This window comes from Coturnix japonica, unplaced genomic scaffold (genome assembly GCF_054131305.1).
Source record: "Coturnix japonica strain WE unplaced genomic scaffold, WE-NBRP24 Scf114, whole genome shotgun sequence".
Taxonomy (NCBI): Eukaryota; Metazoa; Chordata; class Aves; order Galliformes; family Phasianidae; genus Coturnix; species Coturnix japonica.
In genome coordinates, this window is record NW_028189017.1 from 103,073 (window position 1) to 124,675 (window position 21,603).

The 21,603-nt window shown below is 55.6% G+C and overlaps 2 protein-coding genes across 6 annotated transcripts; both read right to left on the minus strand.

Annotated features, from left to right (window-relative positions):
* Positions 1–757: 757 nt before the first annotated feature.
* CUNH6orf136 (chromosome unknown C6orf136 homolog) lies at positions 758–7,894 on the minus strand. Of its 3 annotated transcripts, none has more exons than XM_085535275.1 (6): positions 7,591–7,894; positions 6,404–6,811; positions 4,958–5,046; positions 2,290–2,490; positions 1,055–1,124; positions 758–955 (listed from the first exon to the last, which is right to left on the minus strand). In XM_085535275.1, exons 1-6 carry the CDS (start codon positions 7,702–7,704, stop codon positions 845–847), a joined length of 993 nt encoding a protein of 330 aa, XP_085391401.1. In that variant the 5' UTR covers positions 7,705–7,894; the 3' UTR covers positions 758–844. The 3 variants fall into 3 exon arrangements, with proteins under 3 accessions (XP_085391401.1, XP_085391403.1, XP_085391402.1); XM_085535277.1 differs by having other exon boundaries at positions 6,404–6,504; positions 7,591–7,856; XM_085535276.1 differs by lacking the exon at positions 6,404–6,811 and having other exon boundaries at positions 7,591–7,871.
* A 359-nt stretch (positions 7,895–8,253) lies between these two features.
* ATAT1 (alpha tubulin acetyltransferase 1) lies at positions 8,254–20,364 on the minus strand. 3 transcript variants are annotated; one of them, XR_014941794.1, is made up of 10 exons: positions 20,193–20,364; positions 19,080–19,137; positions 16,487–16,645; positions 14,855–14,968; positions 12,926–13,027; positions 11,363–11,408; positions 9,141–9,215; positions 8,889–9,042; positions 8,667–8,802; positions 8,254–8,614 (listed from the first exon to the last, which is right to left on the minus strand). XR_014941794.1 is itself a non-coding variant. In XM_085535278.1 (9 exons), exons 1-9 carry the CDS (start codon positions 20,288–20,290, stop codon positions 8,778–8,780), a joined length of 831 nt encoding a protein of 276 aa, XP_085391404.1. In that variant the 5' UTR covers positions 20,291–20,364; the 3' UTR covers positions 8,254–8,777. The 3 variants fall into 3 exon arrangements, 2 of the variants coding, with proteins under 2 accessions (XP_085391404.1, XP_085391405.1); XM_085535278.1 differs by having other exon boundaries at positions 8,254–8,802; XM_085535279.1 differs by lacking the exon at positions 19,080–19,137 and having other exon boundaries at positions 8,254–8,802.
* Positions 20,365–21,603: the final 1,239 nt, after the last annotated feature.

Below are 21,603 nucleotides of genomic sequence, written 5' to 3' on the forward strand. Positions count from 1 at the left end.
AGGGGGTAATGGGGTGGGAGGACGTGGGGGGGTGTATTAATGGGGGGGTAATGGAGTGGGGGGGATGTGGGTGATGGGGTGGGAGGGAAAAGGGGAGTAATGGGGTGGGTGGGGATGGGGATAATGGGGTGGGAGGGAATGGGATGGAGATGGTGGGGTCTATGGGATGGGGATGATGGGGTCTATGGGATGATAGGGTCTATGGGGTGGGGATAATGGGGATAATGGTGTCTATGGGGTGGGGATGATGGGGTCTATGGGGTGGGGATGATGGGGTCTATGGGGTGGGGATGATGGGGTCTATGGGGATGATGGGGTCTATGGGGTGGGGATGATGGGGTCTATGGGGATGATTGGGTCTATGGGGATGGTGGGGTCTATGGGGTGGGGATGATGGGGTTGATATGATGGGATCTATGGGGTCAATGGGGTGGGGTCCATTGGGGTCCATTGTTGTGTCCCCCCCCCCAGGTGCTGGAGATCGACAGCGCGTGGCTGCTGGAGGTGGCCCCCCATTATTACCAGGCCAAGGAGCTGGAGGACAACGTGGGCAGGAAGATGCCCAAGAAAGTGGGAAAGAGCCGCCAGGAGCTGGGCTGAGACATGGGGGGGGGGGGGGTATAATAGGGTGGGGGGCATATAATGGGGTGGGGGGGCATATAATGGGGTGGGGGGTATATAATGGGGTAAGGGGGGGGTTAAAATGGGGTTGGTGGGGCTGGTATATCCCCAATGCAAAGAGCTGGATGGAGAGCGGTTTCATCACGTTCCCTTTATTCTGTACATTCATTTATGGGGTTTTTAATGGGGGGGGGGGTTTGGGGTTTTAATATGGGGGGGGGTCTCAGGTGGCACCGGGGGGTCCCATAGGGTGCAATGTCTCCGTCAGGGTCAGCGTCAACGCAGCCACCAGCAGCTTCTTGGCCTCGGGGATGGATGTGGGGGCCGGGGTGAGCTGTGGGGGGGGGATATGGGGGGGTTAAAGGTGGGGGGGGTCTCCTGAACCCTATATATATGTGTGCGTGCCCCCCCCCCCTTATGTCCCCTGCATTACCTTGTCCACACGGTGGATGCAGATCAGCCCCTCTGCGTTCAGAGTGAAGGTGGAGAACGCGTCGTAGGATCTGGGGGGATATGGGGGGATATGGGGGCAATGGGGACATTAGGGACAATAGGGACAATAGGGGGCAATGGGGGGATATGGGGGGCAATGGGGACATTAGGGACAATAGGGGGCAATGGGGGATATGGGGGCAATGGGGACATTAGAGACAATAGTAGGATCTGGGGGGCAATGGGGGGGTATTGGGGGCAATGGGGACATTAGGGACAATAGTAGGATCTGGGGGGCAATGGGGGGATATGGGGGGCAATGGGGACATTAGGGACAATAGGGGGCAATGGGGACAATGGGGGTAGGGGGGATAATGGGGACAGTGGGGGGCAGTGGGGACATTAGGGACAATGGGGACCCATAGGTGTCAATGGTGACCCATAGATGTTAATAGTGACCCATAGATGCCATTGATGACCCATAGATGTCAATGGTGACCCATAGATGCCATTGATGACCCATAGATGTTAATGGTGACACATAGATGCCATTGATGACCCATAGATGTTAATGGTGACCCATAGATGCCATTGATGACCCATAGATGTTAATGGTGACCCATAGGTGCCATTGATGACCCATAGATGTTAATGGTGACCCATAGATGCCATTGATGACCCATAGATGTTAATGGTGACCCATAGATGCCATTGATGACCCATAGATGTTAATAGTGACCCATAGATGCCATTGATGACCCATAGGTCTCACTGGTGACCCATAGATGCCATTAGTGACCCATAGATGCCATTGATGACCCATAGATGCCATTGATGACCCATAGATCTCATTGATGACCCATAGGTCTCAATGATGACCCATAGGTGCCATTAGTGACCCATAGATGCCATTGATGACCCATAGATGTTAATAGTGACCCATAGATGCCATTGATGACCCATAGATGTTAATGGTGACCCATAGATGCCATTGATGACCCATAGATGTTAATAGTGACCCATAGATGCCATTGATGACCCATAGGTGTCAATGGTGACCCATAGGTGCCATTAGTGACCCATAGATGTTAATAGTGACCCATAGATGCCATTGCTGACCCATAGATGTCACCGGTGCCCCATAGATGCCATTGATGACCCATAGGTGCCATTAGTGACCCATAGATGCCATTGATGCCCCATAGATGTGACTGGTGACCCCGTTACCGCACTGACCGTAGCAGGTCGCGCTTGTCGCGGCGGTAGAAGCGCAGCAGACACAGGTGGAAGGGGACCCCGACCAGGCGCCATCGAGCACGGATACAGCCCAGCTCCGGGTGCCGCGTCAGCGCCAGCACCTCCATCCGGACACCGGCAAAGTAACCGAACACCGCGGCACGGCACAGCGACACCGCCAGCTGGTAAAGGACACGGCCCCTATGGGAGACACAGCGCCATATAGAGCGCGGCCATATAGCGCGGCCCTATAAGGACAGCGCCACCTAGTGGTAGCAGGTGGTACTGCAGGCAGCCCTATAGAGACATAGCGCCGCCTAAGGGTAATAGATGGTACTGCAGGCAGCCCTATAGAGACATAGCGCCCCCTAAGGGTAGTAGGTGGTACTGCAGGCAGCCCTATAGAGATATAGCGCCCCCTAAGGGTAGTAGGTGGTACTGCAGGCAGCCCTATAGAGACATAGCGCCCCCTAAGGGTAATAGATGGTACTGCAGGCAGCCCTATAGACATAGCGCCCCCTAAGGGTAATAGATGGTACTGCAGGCGGCCCTATAGAGATATAGCGCCCCCTAAGGGTAGTAGGTGGTACTACAGGCAGCCCTATAGAGACATAGCGCCCCCTAAGGGTAGTAGGTGGTACTACAGGCAGCCCTATAGAGACATAGTGCCCCCTAAGGGTAATAGGTGGTACTGCAGGCAGCCCTATAGAGACATAGCGCCCCCTAAGGGTAATAGATGGTACTGCAGGCGGCCCTATAGACATAGCGCCCCCTAAGGGTAGTAGGTGGTACTACAGGCAGCCCCTACAGGGATACAGCACCCCATAGCATGGCCCTATAAGGACAGCGCCACCTAATGGGAATAGATGGTACTGCAGGCAGCCCTATAGGGATATAGCACCCTATAAGGCACCATACACAGCGACACCGCCAGCTGGTAAAGGACACGGCCCCTATGGGAGACACAGCGCCCTATAGAGCGTGGCCATATAGCAATGCCCTATAGGGATACACTGCGGCCCTATAAGGACAGCGCCACCTAGTGGTCATAGTTGGTATTGCAGGTAGAGCCTATGGGACACAGCGCCACCTAGTGGTAATAGGTGGTATTGCAGGCGGCCCTATAGACATAGCGCCCCCTAAGGGTAGTAGGTGGTACTACAGGCAGCCCCTATAGGGATACAGCACCCCATAGCGCTGCCCTATAAGGACAGCGCCACCTAATGGTAATAGATGGTACTGCAGGTAGAGCCTATGGGACACAGCGCCAACTAGTGGTAATAGGTGGTACTGCAGGCAGCCCTATAGACATAGCACCTCCTAATGGTAATAGGTGGTACTGCAGGCAGCCCTATAGAGATATAGCCCCCCCTAAGGGTAATAGATGGTACTGCAGGCAGCCCTATAGAGATATAGCGCCTTCTAAGGGTAGTAGGTGGTACTACAGGCAGCCCCTATAGGGATACAGCACCCCATAGCGTGGCCCTATAAGGACAGCACCACCTAATGGGAATAGATGGTACTGAAGGCATAGCACCCCATAAGGACACAGCACGGCACAGCACAGCGACACCGCCAGCTGGTAAAGGACACGGCCCCTATGGGAGATACAGCGCCCTATAGAGCGCGGCCATATAGCACGGCCCTATAGCGCGGCCCTATAAGGACAGCGCCACCTAGTGGTAGTAGATGGTACTGCAGGCAGCCCTATAGAGATATAGCGCCCCCTAAGAGTAATAGATGGTACTGCAGGTAGAGCCTATGGGACACAGCGCCACCTAGTGGTAATAGATGGTACTGCAGGTAGAGCCTATGGGACACAGCGCCCTCTAATGGTAATAGGTGGTACTGCAGGCAGTCTCTATAGGGATACAGCACCCCTATAAGGATCCCTATACAGACCCTATAAGGACAGCGCCACCTAATGGGAATAGATGGTACTGCAGGCGGCCCTATAGAGATATAGCGCCCCCTAAGGGTAGTAGGTGGTACTGCAGGCAGCCCTATAGGGATATAGCGCCCCCTAAGGGTAGTAGGTGGTACTACAGGCAGCCCCTATAGGGATACAGCACCCCTATAAGGATCCCTATACAGACCCTATAAGGACAGAGCCACCTAATGGGAATAGATGGTACTGCAGGCGGCACTATAGAGATATAGCGCCCCCTAAGGGTAATAGATGGTACTGCAGGCAGCCCCTATAGGGACACACAGCACCCCATAGAGGGCACGGCCCTATAGGGACATGGCACCCCATAGAGCGCAGCCCTATAGGGACACACAGCACCCCATAGAGGGCACGGCCCTATAGGGACATGGCACCCCATAGAGCGCAGCCCTGTAGGGACACACAGCACCCCATAGAGGGCACGGCCCTATAGGGACACACAGCACCCCATAGAGGGCACAGCCCTATAGGGACACACAGCACCCCATAGAGGGCATGGCCCTATAGGGACATGGCACCCCATAGAGCGCAGCCCTATAGGGACACACAGCACCCCATAGAGGGTACGGCCCTATAGGGACATGGCACCCCATAGAGCGCAGCCCTATAGGGACACACAGCGCCCCATGGACCCTATAAGGACACAGCAATGGCTGGGACACAGCGCCACCTCATCCCCACACGCTATGGGGCTGCCCCATAGATCTATGGGGCGCTGACCTCGTGTGCAGCCGCAGGTGGTGGTTGATGAACTCCACGTCGTGGGAATACAGCCCGTAATCGGGGATCTTCAGCAGGAAATTGGGGAGCTGGGGGGGGAAAAGGGGGGACAGAGACCCCATAATGGCCCCATAGGGTCCCTATAGGGCCCCCATCCTCATAGAGGGCCTACAGGGTCCCCATTGCGTCCCCATAATGTCCCCATAGAGCCCCATAACTGCCCCAAATCCCCCCTAATACCCCAGACCCCCCCCCAAAACCCCCCATTCCCCCCATGTCCCCCCATTACCCCCCATTATCCCCCCAGACCCCCCTATTCCCCCTTATGTCCCCCCATTACCCCCCCAGACCCCCTTAGAACCCCCATTACCACCCCATTACCCCCCATTATCCCCCCTATTCCCCCTTATGTCCCCCCATACTCCCCCCCAGACCCCCTTAGACCCCCCATGTCCCCCCATTACCCCCCCAGACCCCCTTAGACCCCCCATTACCACCCCATTACCCCCCATTGTCCCCCCTATTCCCCCTTATGTCCCCCCATACTCCCCCCCAGACCCCCCAAATCCCCCCCATACCCATCCTAACCCCCCCAGACCCCCCCATTCCCCCTTATGTCCCCCCATTACCCCCTCCAGACCCCCTTAGACCCCCCATTACCCCCCATGTCCCCCCATTACTTCCCCAGACCCCCTTAGAACCCCCATGTCCCCCCATTACCCCCCCCAGACCCCCTTAGACCCCCCTATTCCCCCTTATGTCCCCCCATACTCTCCACTAGACCCCCTTAGACCCCCCATTACCCCCCCATGTCCCCCCATTACCTCCCCATTACCCCCCATTATCCACCCAGACCCCCCTATTCCCCCTTATGTCCCCCCCCATACTTCCCCCCAGACCCCCTTATGTCCCCCCATGTCCCCCCATTACCCCCCCCAGACCCCCCATGTCCCCCCATTACCTCCCCCATTACCCCCATTATCCCCCCAGACCCCCCTATTCCCCCTTATGTCCACCTATGTCCCCCCATTACCCCCCCAGACCCCCTTAGACCCCCAATGTCCCCCCATTACCCCCCCCATTATTCCCCCAGACCCCCCCTAGACCCCCTTAGACCCCCCATGTCCCCCCATTACCCCCCCAGACCCCCTTAGACCCCCCATTACCCCCCTATGTCCCCCCATTACCCCCCCAGACCCCCCCAGACCCCCCCTATTCCCCCTTATGTCCCCCCATAGTCCCCCCCAGACCCCCTTAGACCCCCCATTACCCCCCCATGTCCCCCCATTACCCCCCCCAGACCCCCTTAGACCCCCCTATTCCCCCTTATGTCCCCCCATACTCCCCACTAGACCCCCTTAGACCTCCCATTACCCCCCCATGTCCCCCCATTACCCCCCCAGACCCCCTTAGACCCCCCATTCCCCCCCTATCCCCCCCCCAAACCTCATGTCTCAGCTTCTCATGCATGACAGCCAGATGTTCCTCCATACTGGGTGGGGGGCGTCGAGTCGAGGTGGGGGTTGGGGTGGGGGGTCCGTGTTGGGCTGGGGGTGGGGGGGGGGCATTAAAGGCCGGGGTGGGGGTCCGCAGGAGGAGGAGGAGGGATGAAGGGGAAATAAGGGGGGGGGGATCCGGGGTCTCGGTGACGGCGATGTCGTCTTCACGTCGTCCATCCACCGTGGTGAGTTCAACATCCGGGGGGGGGAAAATTGGGGGGGAGGGGGGTAAATGGGGAGGAGGGAGGTGGGGGGGTGGGGGGAGATATGGGGGGGGGCGGAGGGGGGGGACACGAGGGACCCCACGGAGGAGGGGGGGAGGGGACGAGATGCAGCTTCGGCCCAAGGGGAGGTCCTGGATTATAAAGGGGGGGCTGCCGTATCCAAACCACGCCCACCTCATTAGCATAACCACGCCCCTTTCAAACAACCCCCACCCTCATTAGCATAACCACGCCCCTTCGCTGTCTCATTCCCCCCAAACCACACCCTCTTCATTAGCATAGCCACGCCCATTTTAAAACCCCGCGTCTCATTAGCACAACCACGCCCATTAAGACAAGTTCTTCATTAGCATAGTCACGCCCATTAAAACGACCTCATTAGCATAACCACGCCCGCTTACGGACACACCTGCCATTAGCATAACCACGCTCATCTTAAAACACCGTCCTCATTAGCATATTCACACCCTCCTTGTTAACATACCACCATAAAGCACGCCCACCTCATTAGCATAGCCACGCCCTCCTCGTTAACATAACACAGCCCCCTCTAAACACACCCATCTCATTAGCATAACCACGCCTTCCTCATTAACACAAACAACCCCCCATTAACACCTCATTAGCATATCCACGCCTTCCTCATTAACATAAACAACCACCAAATTACACCTCATTAGCATATCCACGCCCCCTCGCTCTCACATACGCCCTTAAACCACACCCTCATTAGCATATCCCCGCCCTCATTACCATAACCACCACCGACACCCATGAACACCCCCTCAGCTCATTAGCATAACCCCGCCCCCTCACTCACCCGCGTCCCCCTCCCTTCAAACCACACCCTCCTCATTAGCATAACTCCGCCCTCCTCATTACCATAACCACGCCCACTCTCCCCCTTTACCTGCGGCCTGCTCCGGTACCGTCTCGTTTCCGGCCCCGTTTCGTTCCAGGCCGCCCCCATCCCGGTCCAGGCCGATCTCAATCGGGCCGTAGCGGCGGTTCGGTGCCGGAGCATCCCCGAACCGAACCGGGCCTCAAACAACGGCCCCTTATTTCCCTTCACCTCACAGGTACCGGCACCGCACTGCGCCTGCGCTTTACGTCACTTCCGGCTTGGCGTGAGGCTACTTCCGGTTACCTGTAAGGGCAGTTCCGGTTTGGTATGGAGGTACTTCCGGTTGATGGCATGGGAACTTCCGGAAAGAGGTGAAGCTACTTCCGGTTGTGGGTAAAGGCACTTCCGGCCTAAGTGTGCGACGCATGCGCAGTGCGGCGTTGCGGGGTTTGGGAAGGTGACCGAGAGGAGGGGGCGGGGCTTAAAGGGGCAACGCCTTCAGGGGGGGACCGTCTTAAAGGGGCAACGTCTTAAAGGGGCAACGCCTTAAAGGAAGGACCGTCTTAAAGGGGCAACGTCGTAAAGGAGGGACCGTCTTAAAGGGGCAACGGCTTAAAGGGGCAACGCCTTCAGGGGGGAACGTCTTAAAGGGGCAAGGGCTTAAAGGGGGGACTGTCTTAAAGGGGCAACGCCTTAAAGGGGAGCATTAAGACACAGCAAAGGCAGAGAGCAAAGGGTCCATTGATTTATTGAGACGACCCCAAAATGGGGGGACAGAGGGGGATTGGGAACCCCATGGGAGATATGGGGCACAGAGAGGGGCACCCATGGGGGCTATGGGGCAGGGAGGGATGCCCATAGGGGCTTTGGGTGGGGATTGGGACCCTATGGGGCAGCAATGGGCACCCATGGGACTTATGGGGCAGGGGACTCATAGGGTGGGGACAGTGACCTCCAAGGGTGCTATGGGGCAGGAATAGGCACCCTATGGGGCAGCAATGGGCACCAATAGGGGCTGTGGGGTGGGAATAGGGACCCTATGGGGCAGCAATGGGCACCAATAGGGGCTGTGGGGCTGGGATGGGCACCCATGGGGGATATGGGGTGGGAATAGGGACCCTATAGGGCAGCAATGGGCACCAATAGGGGCTGTGGGGTGGGAATAGGGACCCTATGGGGCAGCAATGGAAACCAATGGGTGCCCTCCCCCTCCCTCCTACACTCTATGGGGCAGCGAATCGATCCCATTGATCTCAGCGTCCGATGCGGCCGAGCGAACTGCAAAGAGAGCAACAAAATGGGTCTAAATAAGCCCCAAAAGGTCAATATTAAGGCATGGGGGGGGTGATGAGGGGGGGGCCCACCTGGCACGTCGCTGCTGCCCCACATCGGGCCGTGGGTCCTCATCTATGGGGCCACGACGGAGGAAGGGGCGTAAAGTTCCCCTCAATGGGGACCCCCCGGTTCGACCCGGCGTTAAGTTGAATGGCCACGGTGGCTCCTCCTCTTCTTTTAAAACTGCGATGCGATTGGTTGGCGGAGAGGAAGTGGGCGTGGCTAAGCCACGACTTTCCCACGCTCCTCCCCATTCATATTCAATTCATTCATTCACTCACAGTCTCGGTCTGAGGAGGAGTAAGGTTTGATTTCCTCTTCCGGTCGGCGCTGGGGGGGGCGGCGAGTGGGGGGCGCTGATGGGGGGGGGGGGGGGGTCTGTAAGTGGGGGGGTCCACCCTACAGACCCCCCCCCCCCCACTTTAATACCCCACATTGGGGTCTTTCAGCCCCTTATTGGGGTCTTTGTGCCCCATATTGGGGTCTTTGTGCCCCATATTGGGGTCTTTTTGCCCCTTATTGGGGTCTTTCAGCCCCTTATTGGGGTCTTTCAGCCCCATATTGGGGTCTTTGTGCCCCTTATTGGGGTCTTTGTGCCCCTTATTGGGGTCTTTGTGCCCCATATTGGGGTCTTTGTGCCCCATATTGGGGTCTTTCAGCCCCATATTGGGGTCTTTGTGCCCCTTATTGGGGTCTTTCAGCCCCTTATTGGGGTCTTTGTGCCCCATATTGGGGTCTTTATGCCCCACATTGGGGTCTTTGTGCCCCTCATTGGGGTCTTTGTGCCCCTCATTGGGGTCTTTGTGCCCCATATTGGGGTCTTTGTGCCCCATATTGGGGTCTTTCAGCCCCTTATTGGGGTCTTTCAGCCCCACACTGGGGTCTTTCAGCCCCATATTGGGGTCTTTGTGCCCCTTATTGGGGTCTTTCAGCCCCATATTGGGGTCTTTCAGCCCCTTATTGGGGTCTTTGTGCCCCATATTGGGGTCTTTGTGCCCTTATTGGGGTCTTTATGCCCCATATTGGGGTCTTTCAGCCCCATATTGGGGTCTTTGTGCCCTTATTGGGGTCTTTATGCCCCTTATTGGGGTCTTTGTGCCCCATATTGGGGTCTTTGTGCCCTTATTGGGGTCTTTCAGCCCCATATTGGGGTCTTTGTGCCCCATATTGGGGTCTTTATGCCCCTCATTGGGGTCTTTGTGCCCCATATTGGGGTCTTTGTGCCCCTCATTGGGGTCTTTTTGCCCCTTATTGGGGTCTTTCAGCCCCTTATTGGGGTCTTTCAGCCCCATATTGGGGTCTTTGTGCCCCTTATTGGGGTCTTTCAGCCCCATATTGGGGTCTTTGTGCCCCTTATTGGGGTCTTTCAGCCCCTTATTGGGGTCTTTGTGCCCCAGATTGGGGTCTTTGTGCCCCTCATTGGGGTCTTTGTGCCCCTCATTGGGGTCTTTGTGCCCCTCATTGGGGTCTTTATGCCCCATATTGGGGTCTTTCAGCCCCATATTGGGGTCTTTGTGCCCTTATTGGGGTCTTTATGCCCCTTATTGGGGTCTTTGTGCCCCATATTGGGGTCTTTGTGCCCTTATTGGGGTCTTTCAGCCCCATATTGGGGTCTTTGTGCCCCATATTGGGGTCTTTATGCCCCTCATTGGGGTCTTTGTGCCCCATATTGGGGTCTTTATGACCCTTATTGGGGTCTTTCAGCCCCTTATTGGGGTCTTTGTGCCCCATATTGGGGTCTTTGTGCCCTTATTGGGGTCTTTCAGCCCCATATTGGGGTCTTTGTGCCCTTTATTGGGGTCTTTGTGCCCTTATTGGGGTCTTTATGCCCCATATTGGGGTCTTTCAGCCCCTTATTGGGGTCCTTGTGCCCCTTATTGGGGTCTTTCTGCCCCTTATTGGGGTCTTTCAGCCCCATATTGGGGTCTTTATGCCCCTTATTGGGGTCTTTATGCCCCATATTGGGGTCTTTGTGCCCCTTATTGGGGTCTTTATGCCCCACATTGGGGTCTTTCAGCCCCTTATTGGGGTCTTTGTGCCTTTATTGGGGTCTTTATGCCCCATATTGGGGTCTTTGTGCCCCTTATTGGGGTCTTTGTGCCCCTTATTGGGGTCTTTCAGCCCCATATTGGGGTCTTTGTGCCCTTATTGGGGTCTTTGTGCCCCATATTGGGGTCTTTATGCCCCATATTGGGGTCTTTATGCCCTTATTGGGGTCTTTGTGCCCCACATTGGGGTCTTTGTGCCCCATATTGGGGTCTTTATGCCCCTTATTGGGGTCTTTATGCCCTTATTGGGGTCTTTGTGCCCCACATTGGGGTCTTTGTGCCCTTATTGGGGTCTTTCTGCCCCATATTGGGGTCTTTGTGCCCTTATTGGGGTCTTTGTGCCCCATATTGGGGTCTTTATGTCCCATATTGGGGTCTTTGTGCCCTTATTGGGGTCTTTCAGCCCTTTATTGGGGTCTTTCTGCCCCATATTGGGGTCTTTGTGCCCCACTTACCGGGTCGGTTGGAGAAAAAGCCGTCGAAAATGACAAAGTTGTTGACCTTAAAATGGGGGGGGGGATAAAATGGGGTAATTTCAGGGTTATTTGCCCCCCCTGCTCTATTACCCCCCTCATCCATCACCCCATACCCCTCTATTGCCCCCCCATCACCCCACACCCCCCATGCCCCCATTGACCCCATATACCCCCACAGCCCCCCTATAACCCCACTGCCCCCCATCACCCCACAGCCCCCCATTACCCCCCTATATCCCCATTACCCCCCCATACCCATATTACCCCTCCCCCATTACCCCTATTGCCCCCCCATACCCCCCCATTTGCCCCCTATACCCCCAATGCCCCCCATTGCCTCCCCATTACCCCACACCCCCCATACCCCTATTACCCCCCCCATATCCCCATTAACCCCCCATTGCCCCTATTGCCCCCCATACTCCCCCATTGACCCCCTATACCCCCAATGCCCCCCATTGCCCCATCACCACCCCACACCCCCCATACCCCTATTACCCCATTGCCCCTATTGCCCCCCTATACCCCCCCATACCCCTATTACACCCCCCATTGCCCCTATTGCCCCCCCATACCCCTATTACCCCCCCCATTGCCCCTATTGCCCCCCTATACCCCCCCATACCCCTATTACACCCCCCATTGCCCCTATTGCCCCCCCATACCCCTATTACCCCCCCCATTACCCCTATTGCCCCCCCATACCCACCCATACCCCTATTACCCCCCCATTACCCCTATTGCCCCCCCAATCCCCCCCCCATTTGCCCCCTATACCCCCAATGCCCCCCATTGCCTCCCCATTACCCCACACCCCCCATACCCCCATTGACCCCCACATATCCCCACATCCCCCCATGCCCCCCCATTGACCCCCTATACCCCCAATGCCCCCCATTGCCTCCCCATTACCCCACACCCCCCCATACCCCCATTGCCCCCCCATTACCCCTATTGCCCCCCTATACCCCCCCATACCCCTATTACCCCCCCATTACCCCTATTGCCCCCCTATACCCCCCCATCCCCCTATATCCCCCATTACCCCTATTGCCCCCCTATACCCCCCCATACCCCTATTACCCCCCCCTGCCCCCCCATATCCACCATACCCCTATTAACCCCCCCATTGCCCCTATTGCCCCCCCATACTCCCCCATACCCCTATTACCCCCCCATACCCCTATTACCCCCCCCATTACCCCTATTGCCCCCCCATACCCCCCCATTGGCCCCCTATACCCCCAATGCCCCCCATTGCCCACCCTCCCCCCCCCTCCATCACATCCCATTGCCCCCCCCAAATCCAGGAGGGTAAATTGGAGCCTATTTGCCCCCCCCTTGGGGTAAATCCCAACCTATTTGCCCCCCATTGGGGTAAATTCAAACCTATTTACCCCCCCTTGGGGTAAATTGGAGCCTATTTGCCCCCCCCTTGGGGTAAATCCCAACCTATTTGCCCCCCCTTGGGGTAAATCCCAACCTATTTGCCCCCCCTATGGGGTAAATCCCAACCTATTTGCCCCCCCCCCCCCATGTTACCTGTGGGATGGGGTCTTTGAGGCCGTAATGCTTCTGAAGGAAGCCCAGCAGCTTTGGGGAGGGGCGATCCACGGCCAGACGACGGGGGTCCACGCGCTCACTCTGTGTATGGGGGGGGGGGGGCAAAAAGATGGGGGTAAATGGGGGTCTGAGGGATCCCAGAGGGGAATGGGGGGGTTATTGGGGGTCTAGGGGGGTTAGTGAGGGGGTCTGGGGGGTTATTGGGGGTCTGGGGGGTTATTGGGGGTCTGGGGGGGTTATTTGGGGTCTGGGGGGGGTTGTAGGGGGGTATATTGAGGGGTCTGGGGGGTTATTGGGGGTCTGGGGGGTTATTTGGGGTATGGGGGGGTTGTAGTGGGGGTGGGGGGTTAATGGGGGTCTGAGGGATCCCAGAGGGGAATGGGGGGGTTGTAGGGGGGTCTAGGGGGGTTAGTGAGGGGGTTGGGGGGGTTATTGAGGGGTCTAGGGGGGTCATAGTGGGGTCTATGGGGGTTGTAGAGGGGGTTGGAGGGGTTATTTGGGGTCTGGGGGGGTCACAATGGGGTCTGGGGGGGTTATTTGGGGTCTGGGGGGGGTTGTAGGGGGGTATATTGAGGGGTCTGGGGGGTTACTGGGGGTCTGGGGGGTTATTTGGGGTATGGGGGGGTTGTAGTGGGGGTGGGGGGTTAATGGGGGTCTGAGGGATCCCAGAGGGGAATGGGGGGGTTGTAGGGGGGTCTAGGGGGGTTAGTGAGGGGGTCTGGGGGGGGGTTGTAGGGGGGTATATTGAGGGGTCTGGGGGGTTATTTGGGGTTAATGGGGGTTGTAGGGGGGGTAGGGGGGTTATTGGTGGTCTGGGGGGTTATTGTGGGTCTGGAGGGGTTATTTGGGGTCTGGGGGGGGTTGTAGGGGGGGTGGGGGGCTTATTGAGGGGGTCTGGGGGGTTATTGGGGGTCTGGGGGGGTTATTTGGGGTATGGGAGGGTTGTAGGGGGGTGGGGGGTTTATTGAGGGGTCTGGGGGGGGTTATTAAGGGGTCTAGGGGGTCACAATGGGGTCTGGGGGGGGTTATTGAGGGGGTCTGGGGGGTTATTGGGGGTCTGGGGGGGGGCTGTAGGGGGGTGGGGGGTATATTGAGGGGGTTGGGGGGGTTATTGGGGGATCATAGTCGGGTTTGGGGTGTTAATGGGGGTCTGGGGGGGTTACAATGGGGTTTGGGGGGTCATAGTGGGGTCTAGGGGGGTTATTGAGGGGGTTGGGGGGGTTATTGGGGGTCTGGGGGGTCACAGTGGGTCTTTGTGGGGTCACAATGGGTCTCTATGGGGTTATGGGGTTCTCTATGGGGTCACAATGGGTCTCTTTGGGTTATGTGGGTCTCTATGGGGTCACAATGGGTCTATGGGGTTATGGGGGCCTCTGTGGGGTTGCAATGGGTCTCTATGGGGTCGCAATGGGTCTCTATGGGGTCACAATGTGTCTCTATGGGGTTATGGGGTTCTCTATGGGGTTATGGGGTTCTCTATGTGGTTATGGGGTTCTCTATGGGGTTATGGGGTTCTCTATGGGGTTATGGGTCTTTATGGGGTCCCAATGTATCTCTATGGGGTTATGGGGTTCTCTATAGGGTTATGGGGTTCTCTATGGGGTTATGGGGTTCTCTATGGGGTCACAATGGTTCTCTATAGGGTTATGGGGTTCTCTATGGGGTCCCAATGTGTCTCTATGTGGTTATGCGGTTCTCTATGGGGTTATGGGGTTCTCTATGGGGTTATGGGGTTCTCTATGGGGTCCCAATGTGTCTCTATGGGGTTATGGGGTTCTCTATGGGGTTATGGGGTTCTCTATGGGGTCACAATGGTTCTCTATGGGGTCACAATGGTTCTCTATGGGGTTATGGGGTTCTCTATGGGTCTATGGGGTTCTCTATGGGGTCCCATTGACTCCCATTGACCTGCAGCATGTGCTGGAACAGCTCGAGGCCGCGGCCCCGTCGCTGCTGGGACTCGTGGATGTAAAAGTCCAACACACAAAGAGGTTCGGCCTCCACGTGGGAACCGCTGCGATCCTAAAAGGGGGAAACAACAGGGGACCCCCACCCTAAATAGGGGAACACACCCCATAGGACTCCCATAGAATCCAATGGGAGCCCATGGAACCCAATGGGAGCCCATAGAATCCAATGGGAGCCCATAGATCCCAATGGGAGCCCATAGATCCCAATGGGAGCCCATAGAATCCAATGGGAGCCCATAGAATCCAATGGGAGCCCATAGAATCCAATGGGAGCCCATAGAATCCAATGGGAGCCCATGGAACCCAATGGGAGCCCATAGAATCCAATGGGAGCCCATAGATCCCAATGGGAGCCCATAGAATCCAATGGGAGCCCATAGAATCCAATGGGAGCCCATAGAATCCAATGGGAGCCCATTGAACCCAATGGGAGCCCCCAGAACCCTATGGGAGACCCCCAACCCCCCCCATAACCCCCCTATTACCGCCATATCCCCCCTATAACCCCCCCATAGACCCCAATAACCCCATAACCCCCCCTATAGCCCCATAACCCACCCTATAACCCCCTATAAACCCCCATATCCCCCCTATAACCCTCCCATAGACCCCAATAACCCCCATAACCCACCCTATAACCCCCTATAAACCCCCATATAAACCCCTATAACCCCCCATATCCCCCTATAACCCCCCCATAAACCCCCATAACCCCCTATAAACCCCCATATCCCCCCTATAACCCTCCCATAAACCCCATTAACCCCCATATCCCCCCTATAACCCCCCCATAGACCCCCATAACCCCCTATAAACCTCCATATCCCCCCTATAACCCCCTATAAACCCCCATAACCCCCCTATAACCCCCTATAAACCCCCATAACCCCCCATATCCCCCCTATAACCCCCCAAAGACCCCAATAACCCCCCCAAAACCCCCAAAGACCCCCTATAACCCCCTATAAACCCCCATATCCCTCCTATAACCCCATATCCCCCCCTATAACCCCCTATAAACCCCCATGTCCCCCTATAACCCTCCCATAGACCCCATTAACCCCCATATCTCCCCTATAACCCCCTATAAACCCCCATATCCCCCCTATAACCCCCTATAAACCCCCATATCCCCCCTATAACCCCCCATAGACCCCAATAACCCCCATAACCCACCCTATAACCCCATAACCCACCCTATAACCCCCTATAAACCCCCATAGGCCCCAATAACCCCATAACCCCCCCATTAACCCCATAGCCCACCCTATAACCCCATAACCCACCCTACAACCCCCTATAAACCCCCATAGACCCCAATAACCCTATAACCCCCCCATTAACCCCATAACCCCCCCATTAACCCCATAACCCACCCCATAACCCCATAACCCACCCTATAACCCCCATAACCCACCCTACAACCCCCTATAAACCCCCATAGACCCCAATAACCCTATAACCCCCCCATTAACCCCATAACCCCCCCATTAACCCCATAACCCACCCCATAACCCCATAACCCACCCCATAACCCCATAACCCACCCTATAACCCCCATAACACTCACCAATAGGAAGAGCTTCTTGTAGCCCACCTTAATGAACCCAACCACGACACATTTGGGGTCTCTATGGGGGGGTCCCGGGGGGTCCCTCATTATATATAGGACGTGTTGGTTGGTTTCCATCCTCAACGCGCTGGTTACGGGGCTGGACAAACCCTGAGCCTAAAAAACAGGTTTTTTAACCCAAAATCAACCCCATTACACCCCATTCACCCCCATTGATTCCCATATAGACCCCAATTGGGCCCCAATATCCCCCATAGACCCCAATTCACCCCCATTTACCCCCAATTCTCCCCCATTTACCTCCATTTTGCCCCCATTTCAACCCCAAATCGACCCCATTGACCCCCAATTGCCCCATTTATTCCCCTATTAACCCCAATTAGACCCCAATATTCCCCTATAGACCCCAATTAACCCCCATTTACCCCCCATTTCAACCCCAAATCCACCCCATTACCCCATTTATTCCCCTATTAACCCCAATTTGACCCCAATATTCCCCTATTTGCCCCAATTCTACTCCATTTCCCCCCATTTTGCCCCAATTCCACCCCATTGCCCCATTGATTCCCCTATAGACCCCAATTGGACCCCAATATCCCCTATAGACCCCAATTCACCCCCATTTACCCCCAATTCACCCCCATTTACCTCCATTTTGCCCCCATTTCAACCCCAAATCGACCCCATTGACCCCCAATTGCCCCATTTATTCCCCTATTAACCCCAATTGGGCCCCAATATCCCCCTATAGACCCCAATTCACCCCCATTTACCCCCCATTTTAACCCCAAATCGACCCCATTACCCCATTTATTCCCCTATTAACCCCAATTGGGCCCCAATATTCCCCTATTTGCCCCAATTCTACCCCATTTCCCCCCATTTTGCCCCAATTCCACCCCACTGCCCCATTGATTCCCCTATAGACCCCAATTCACCCCCATTTTAACCCCAAATCGACCCCATTCCACCCCATTGACCCCCAATTTCCCCATTTATTCCCCTATAGACCCTAATTGGACCCCAATATCCCCCTATAGACCCCAATTCACCCCCATTTACCCCCATTTCAACCCCAAATCGACCCCATTGACCCCCAATTGCCCCATTTATTCCCCTATATAACCCCAATTAGACCCCAATATTCCCCTATAGACCCCAATTCACCCCCATTTTAACCCCAAATCGACCCCATTCCAACCCATTGACCCCAATTTCCCCATTTATTCCCTATAGACCCCAATTGGACCCCAATATCCCCCTATAGACCCCAATTAACCCCCATTTACCCCCATTTCAACCCCAAATCGACCCCATTCCACCCCATTACCCCATTTATTCCCCTATTAACCCCAATTTGACCCCAATATTCCCCTATTTGCCCCAATTCTACTCCATTTCCCCCCATTTTGCCCCAATTCCACCCCACTGCCCCATTGATTCCCCTATAGACCCCAATTCACCCCCATTTTAACCCCAAATCGACCCCATTCCACCCCATTGACCCCCAATTTCCCCATTTATTCCCCTATAGACCCCTATTGGACCCCAATATCCCCCTATAGACCCCAATTAACCCCCATTTACCCCCATTTTAACCCCAAATCGACCCCATTACCCCCCAATTGCCCCATTTATTCCCCTATTAACCCCAATTAGGCCCCAATATTCCCCTATTTGCCCCAATTCTACCCCACTGCCCCCCATTTTGCCCCAATTCCACCCCATTGCCCCATTGATTCCCCTATAGACCCCAATTCACCCCCATTTTAACCCCAAATCGACCCCATTTCACCCCATTACCCCCCAATTTCCCCATTTATTCCCCTATAGACCCCTATTGGGCCCCAATATTCCCCTATAGACCCCAATTAACCCCCATTTCCCCCCATTTTAACCCCAAATCCACCCCATTCCACCCCATTACCCCATTTATTCCCCTATTAACCCCAATTTGACCCCAATATTCCCCTATTTGCCCCAATTCTACCCCATTTCCCCCCATTTTGCCCCAATTCCACCCCATTGCCCCATTGATTCCCCTATAGACCCCAATTCACCCCCATTTCAACCCCAAATCGACCCCATTTCACCCCATTACCCCCCAATTTCCCCATTTATTCCCCTATAGACCCCAATTGGACCCCAATATCCCCCTATAGACCCCAATTAACCCCCATTTACCCCCATTTTAACCCCAAATCGACCCCATTTCCCCCCATTCTGCCCCAATTCAGCCCCATTTTGCCCTATTTCCCCCCATTTTACCCCATTTCTGCCCCATATTTCCCCATTTCTGCCCCATTTCCCCCCATCCTGCCCCAATTCTGCCCTTTTTCACCCCAAATTCACCCCATTTTTACCCAAACTTCCCCTTTTTTACCCCAATTTCCCCCCATATTTCCCCTTATTGCCCCGTTTCCCCCCATTCTGCCCCAATTCAGCCCCATTTTGCCCCATTTCCCCCCATTTTACCCCAATTCAGCCCCATTTCAGCCCTATTTCCCCACATTTTACCCCATATTTCCCCTTATTGCCCCATTTTGACCCAATTTTCCCCTTTTTTAACCCATTTTTCCCCCCTCACCTTGGCTGACGCTCGCCCCAATTCATCGATCACCATCCGCAGCTGCTCCACGGCCGCTCTATGGGGCACCCCATAGATTCCCTTACCCCATAGATCCCCCCCCCACATCCTATAGGGCACCCCATAGATCCACCCCCCATCCCCCTATGGGGCACCCCATAGATTCCCTTACCCCATAGATCCCCTCCCCACATCCTATAGGGTGCCCTATAGATTCCCTTACCCCATAGATCCCCCTATGGGGCGCCCCATAGATTCCCCCCTCCCCACACCATCCTATAGGGCACCCCATAGATTCTTTTACCCCATAGATCCCCCCCACACCATCCTATGGGGCGCCCCATAGATTCCCTTACCCCATAGATTCCCTTACCCCATAGATCCCCCCACACTATCCTATGGGGCACCCTATAGATCCCCCCACCATCCTATGGGGTGCCCTATAGATTCCCTTAACCCATAGATCCCCCATCATCCTATGGGTTGCCCCATAGATCCCCCCCCACCATCCTATGGGGCACCCCATAGACTCCCTTACCCCATAGATCCAACCCACTATCCTATGGGGTGCCCCATAGATTCCCTTACCCCATAGACTCCCTTACCCCATAGATCCCCCCCACACCATCCTAATGGGCACCCCATAGATTCTCTTACCCCATAGATCCCCCCCATCATCCTATGGGGCACCCCATAGACCCACCCCACACCATCCTATGGGGCGCCCCATAGATTCCCTTACCCCATAGACCCCATAGACCCCCCCTATAGGGCACCCCATAGACCCACCCCACACCATCCTATGGGGCACCCCATAGATTCCCTTACCCCATAGACCCCATAGATCCCCCTATGGGGCGCCCCATAGACCCCCCCCCCCCCCATGGGGTCGCCCCTCCCCCACCAAACCCCACCCCCACCTTCCCACAATGCCTCACGGCATCTTCCCATCCTTCCCATCATGCACCGGGCCAACAACCCTCCATATTCCCATCATGCTTTGCGCCCCCAACCCCAACTAGGCCTCGAGTTAGGCCTCAGGCCTCGGGTTAGGCCTCAAGCCTCAAGTTAGGCCTCAGGCCTCGAGTTAGGCCTCAAACCCAGGCCCGGTACCGGTTATTGCCCCCTCGTCGACCAATGGGCTGCAAGTGTTGATCCACCACAGTGAAACGCTCTCCCAGCACCGTCGTGATATCGAATGGGAACTCCATGGTACCGTTAACCTGGGCCTGGGCCTGGTCCCGGTACCGGTTCCGTTGTCGTCGTCGTCGCCAGGCCCAGGCCCAGGCCTGGACCCGACCCTTAGCAACCGCCCATAGCAACAAGCCACGCCCCTAATCCCACACAGCCAATCAGTGATTGGAAATTAGCCACGCCCCTTAGCAACAAGCCACGCCCCTTAGCAACCACGCGGCAGCGCGGTGCACGCTGGGATATACACCCTTTTTCTTCCCTCCTCATGGGGGCGGCCATTTTGTGGGCGTGGCCGCCATCTTGAGGTCGCCGCCGCCATTTTGTGGGCGTGGCCGCCATTTTTTTTTCCATCTTTGTCCATTTTTCCGCATTTTACCCCCAATTTTGCCCAATTTTTGCCCTAATTGACCCAATTTACTCCAATGTCCCCTTATGCTGCTCCATCTCCTCCCCGTTTTGCCACAATTCTTCATTTTTTACCCCAATTTCACCCTCTTTCCTAATTTTGCCCCATTGCTTCCCTTTTTCTCTATTATCACCATTTTTCCTCACTCTGCCCTAATTTTTTCCCAATTTTCCCGATTTTTCCTCCAATTTATCCCCATTTTGCCCCAATTTTGAGGGCGCCGCCGCCATTTTGTGGGCGTGGCCGCCATCTTGAGGACGCAGCCACCATTTTTTCCCCATCTTGGTCCATTTTTTCCTCATTCTGCCACAATTTTTTCCCAATTTCCCCGATTTTTTCCCCAATTTATCCCCATTTTTCCCCAATTCTTCCCCCATCTCTCCATTTTGCCCCAATTTTGAGGGCCCCGCCGCCATTTTGTGGGCGTGGCCGCCATCTTGAGGACACAGCCACCATTTTTTCTTCATCTTGGTCCATTTTTCCTCATTCTGCCACAATTTTTTCCCAATTTCCCCGATTTTTTCCCCAATTTATCCCCATTTTTCCCCAATTCTTCCCCCATCTCTCCATTTTGCCCCAATTTTGAGGGGCCCGCCGCCATTTTGTGGGCGTGGCCGCCATCTTGAGGACACAGCCACCATTTTTTCTTCATCTTGGTCCATTTTTCCTCATTCTGCCACAATTTTTTCCCAATTTTCCCGACTTTTTCCCAAATTTCCCCGACTTTTCCCCCAATTTTCCTGATTTTTTCCTCAATTTATCCTTATTTCTCCCCAATTCTTCCCCGTTTTGCCCCAATTTTGAGGGCTCCGCCGCCATTTTGTGGGCGTGGCCGCCATTTTGTGCACCTTGCCGCCATTTTCTGGGCGCGGCCGCCATTTTGTCCCCCCCCGCCGCCATCTTGAAGCCCTCAAAAAACCACAC

Coding starts and splice junctions, on each gene's coding strand:
- CUNH6orf136 (XM_085535275.1), bottom strand. CDS start 7,704: ATGCTCCGGCACCGAACCGCCGCTACGGCCCGATTGAGATCGGCCTGG. Junction 2,491..4,957: donor CACCTGCGGCTGCACACGAG/GTCAGCGCCCCA, acceptor TGTCTCCCATAG/GGGCCGTGTCCTTTACCAGC. Junction 1,125..2,289: donor GACAAGCGCGACCTGCTACG/GTCAGTGCGGTA, acceptor ATATCCCCCCAG/ATCCTACGACGCGTTCTCCA.
- ATAT1 (XM_085535278.1), bottom strand. CDS start 20,290: ATGGAGTTCCCATTCGATATCACGACGGTGCTGGGAGAGCGTTTCACT. Junction 19,138..20,192: donor CGACGAGGGGGCAATAACCG/GTACCGGGCCTG, acceptor GGTGCCCCATAG/AGCGGCCGTGGAGCAGCTGC. Junction 14,969..16,486: donor ACAAGAAGCTCTTCCTATTG/GTGAGTGTTATG, acceptor TCCCCCTTTTAG/GATCGCAGCGGTTCCCACGT.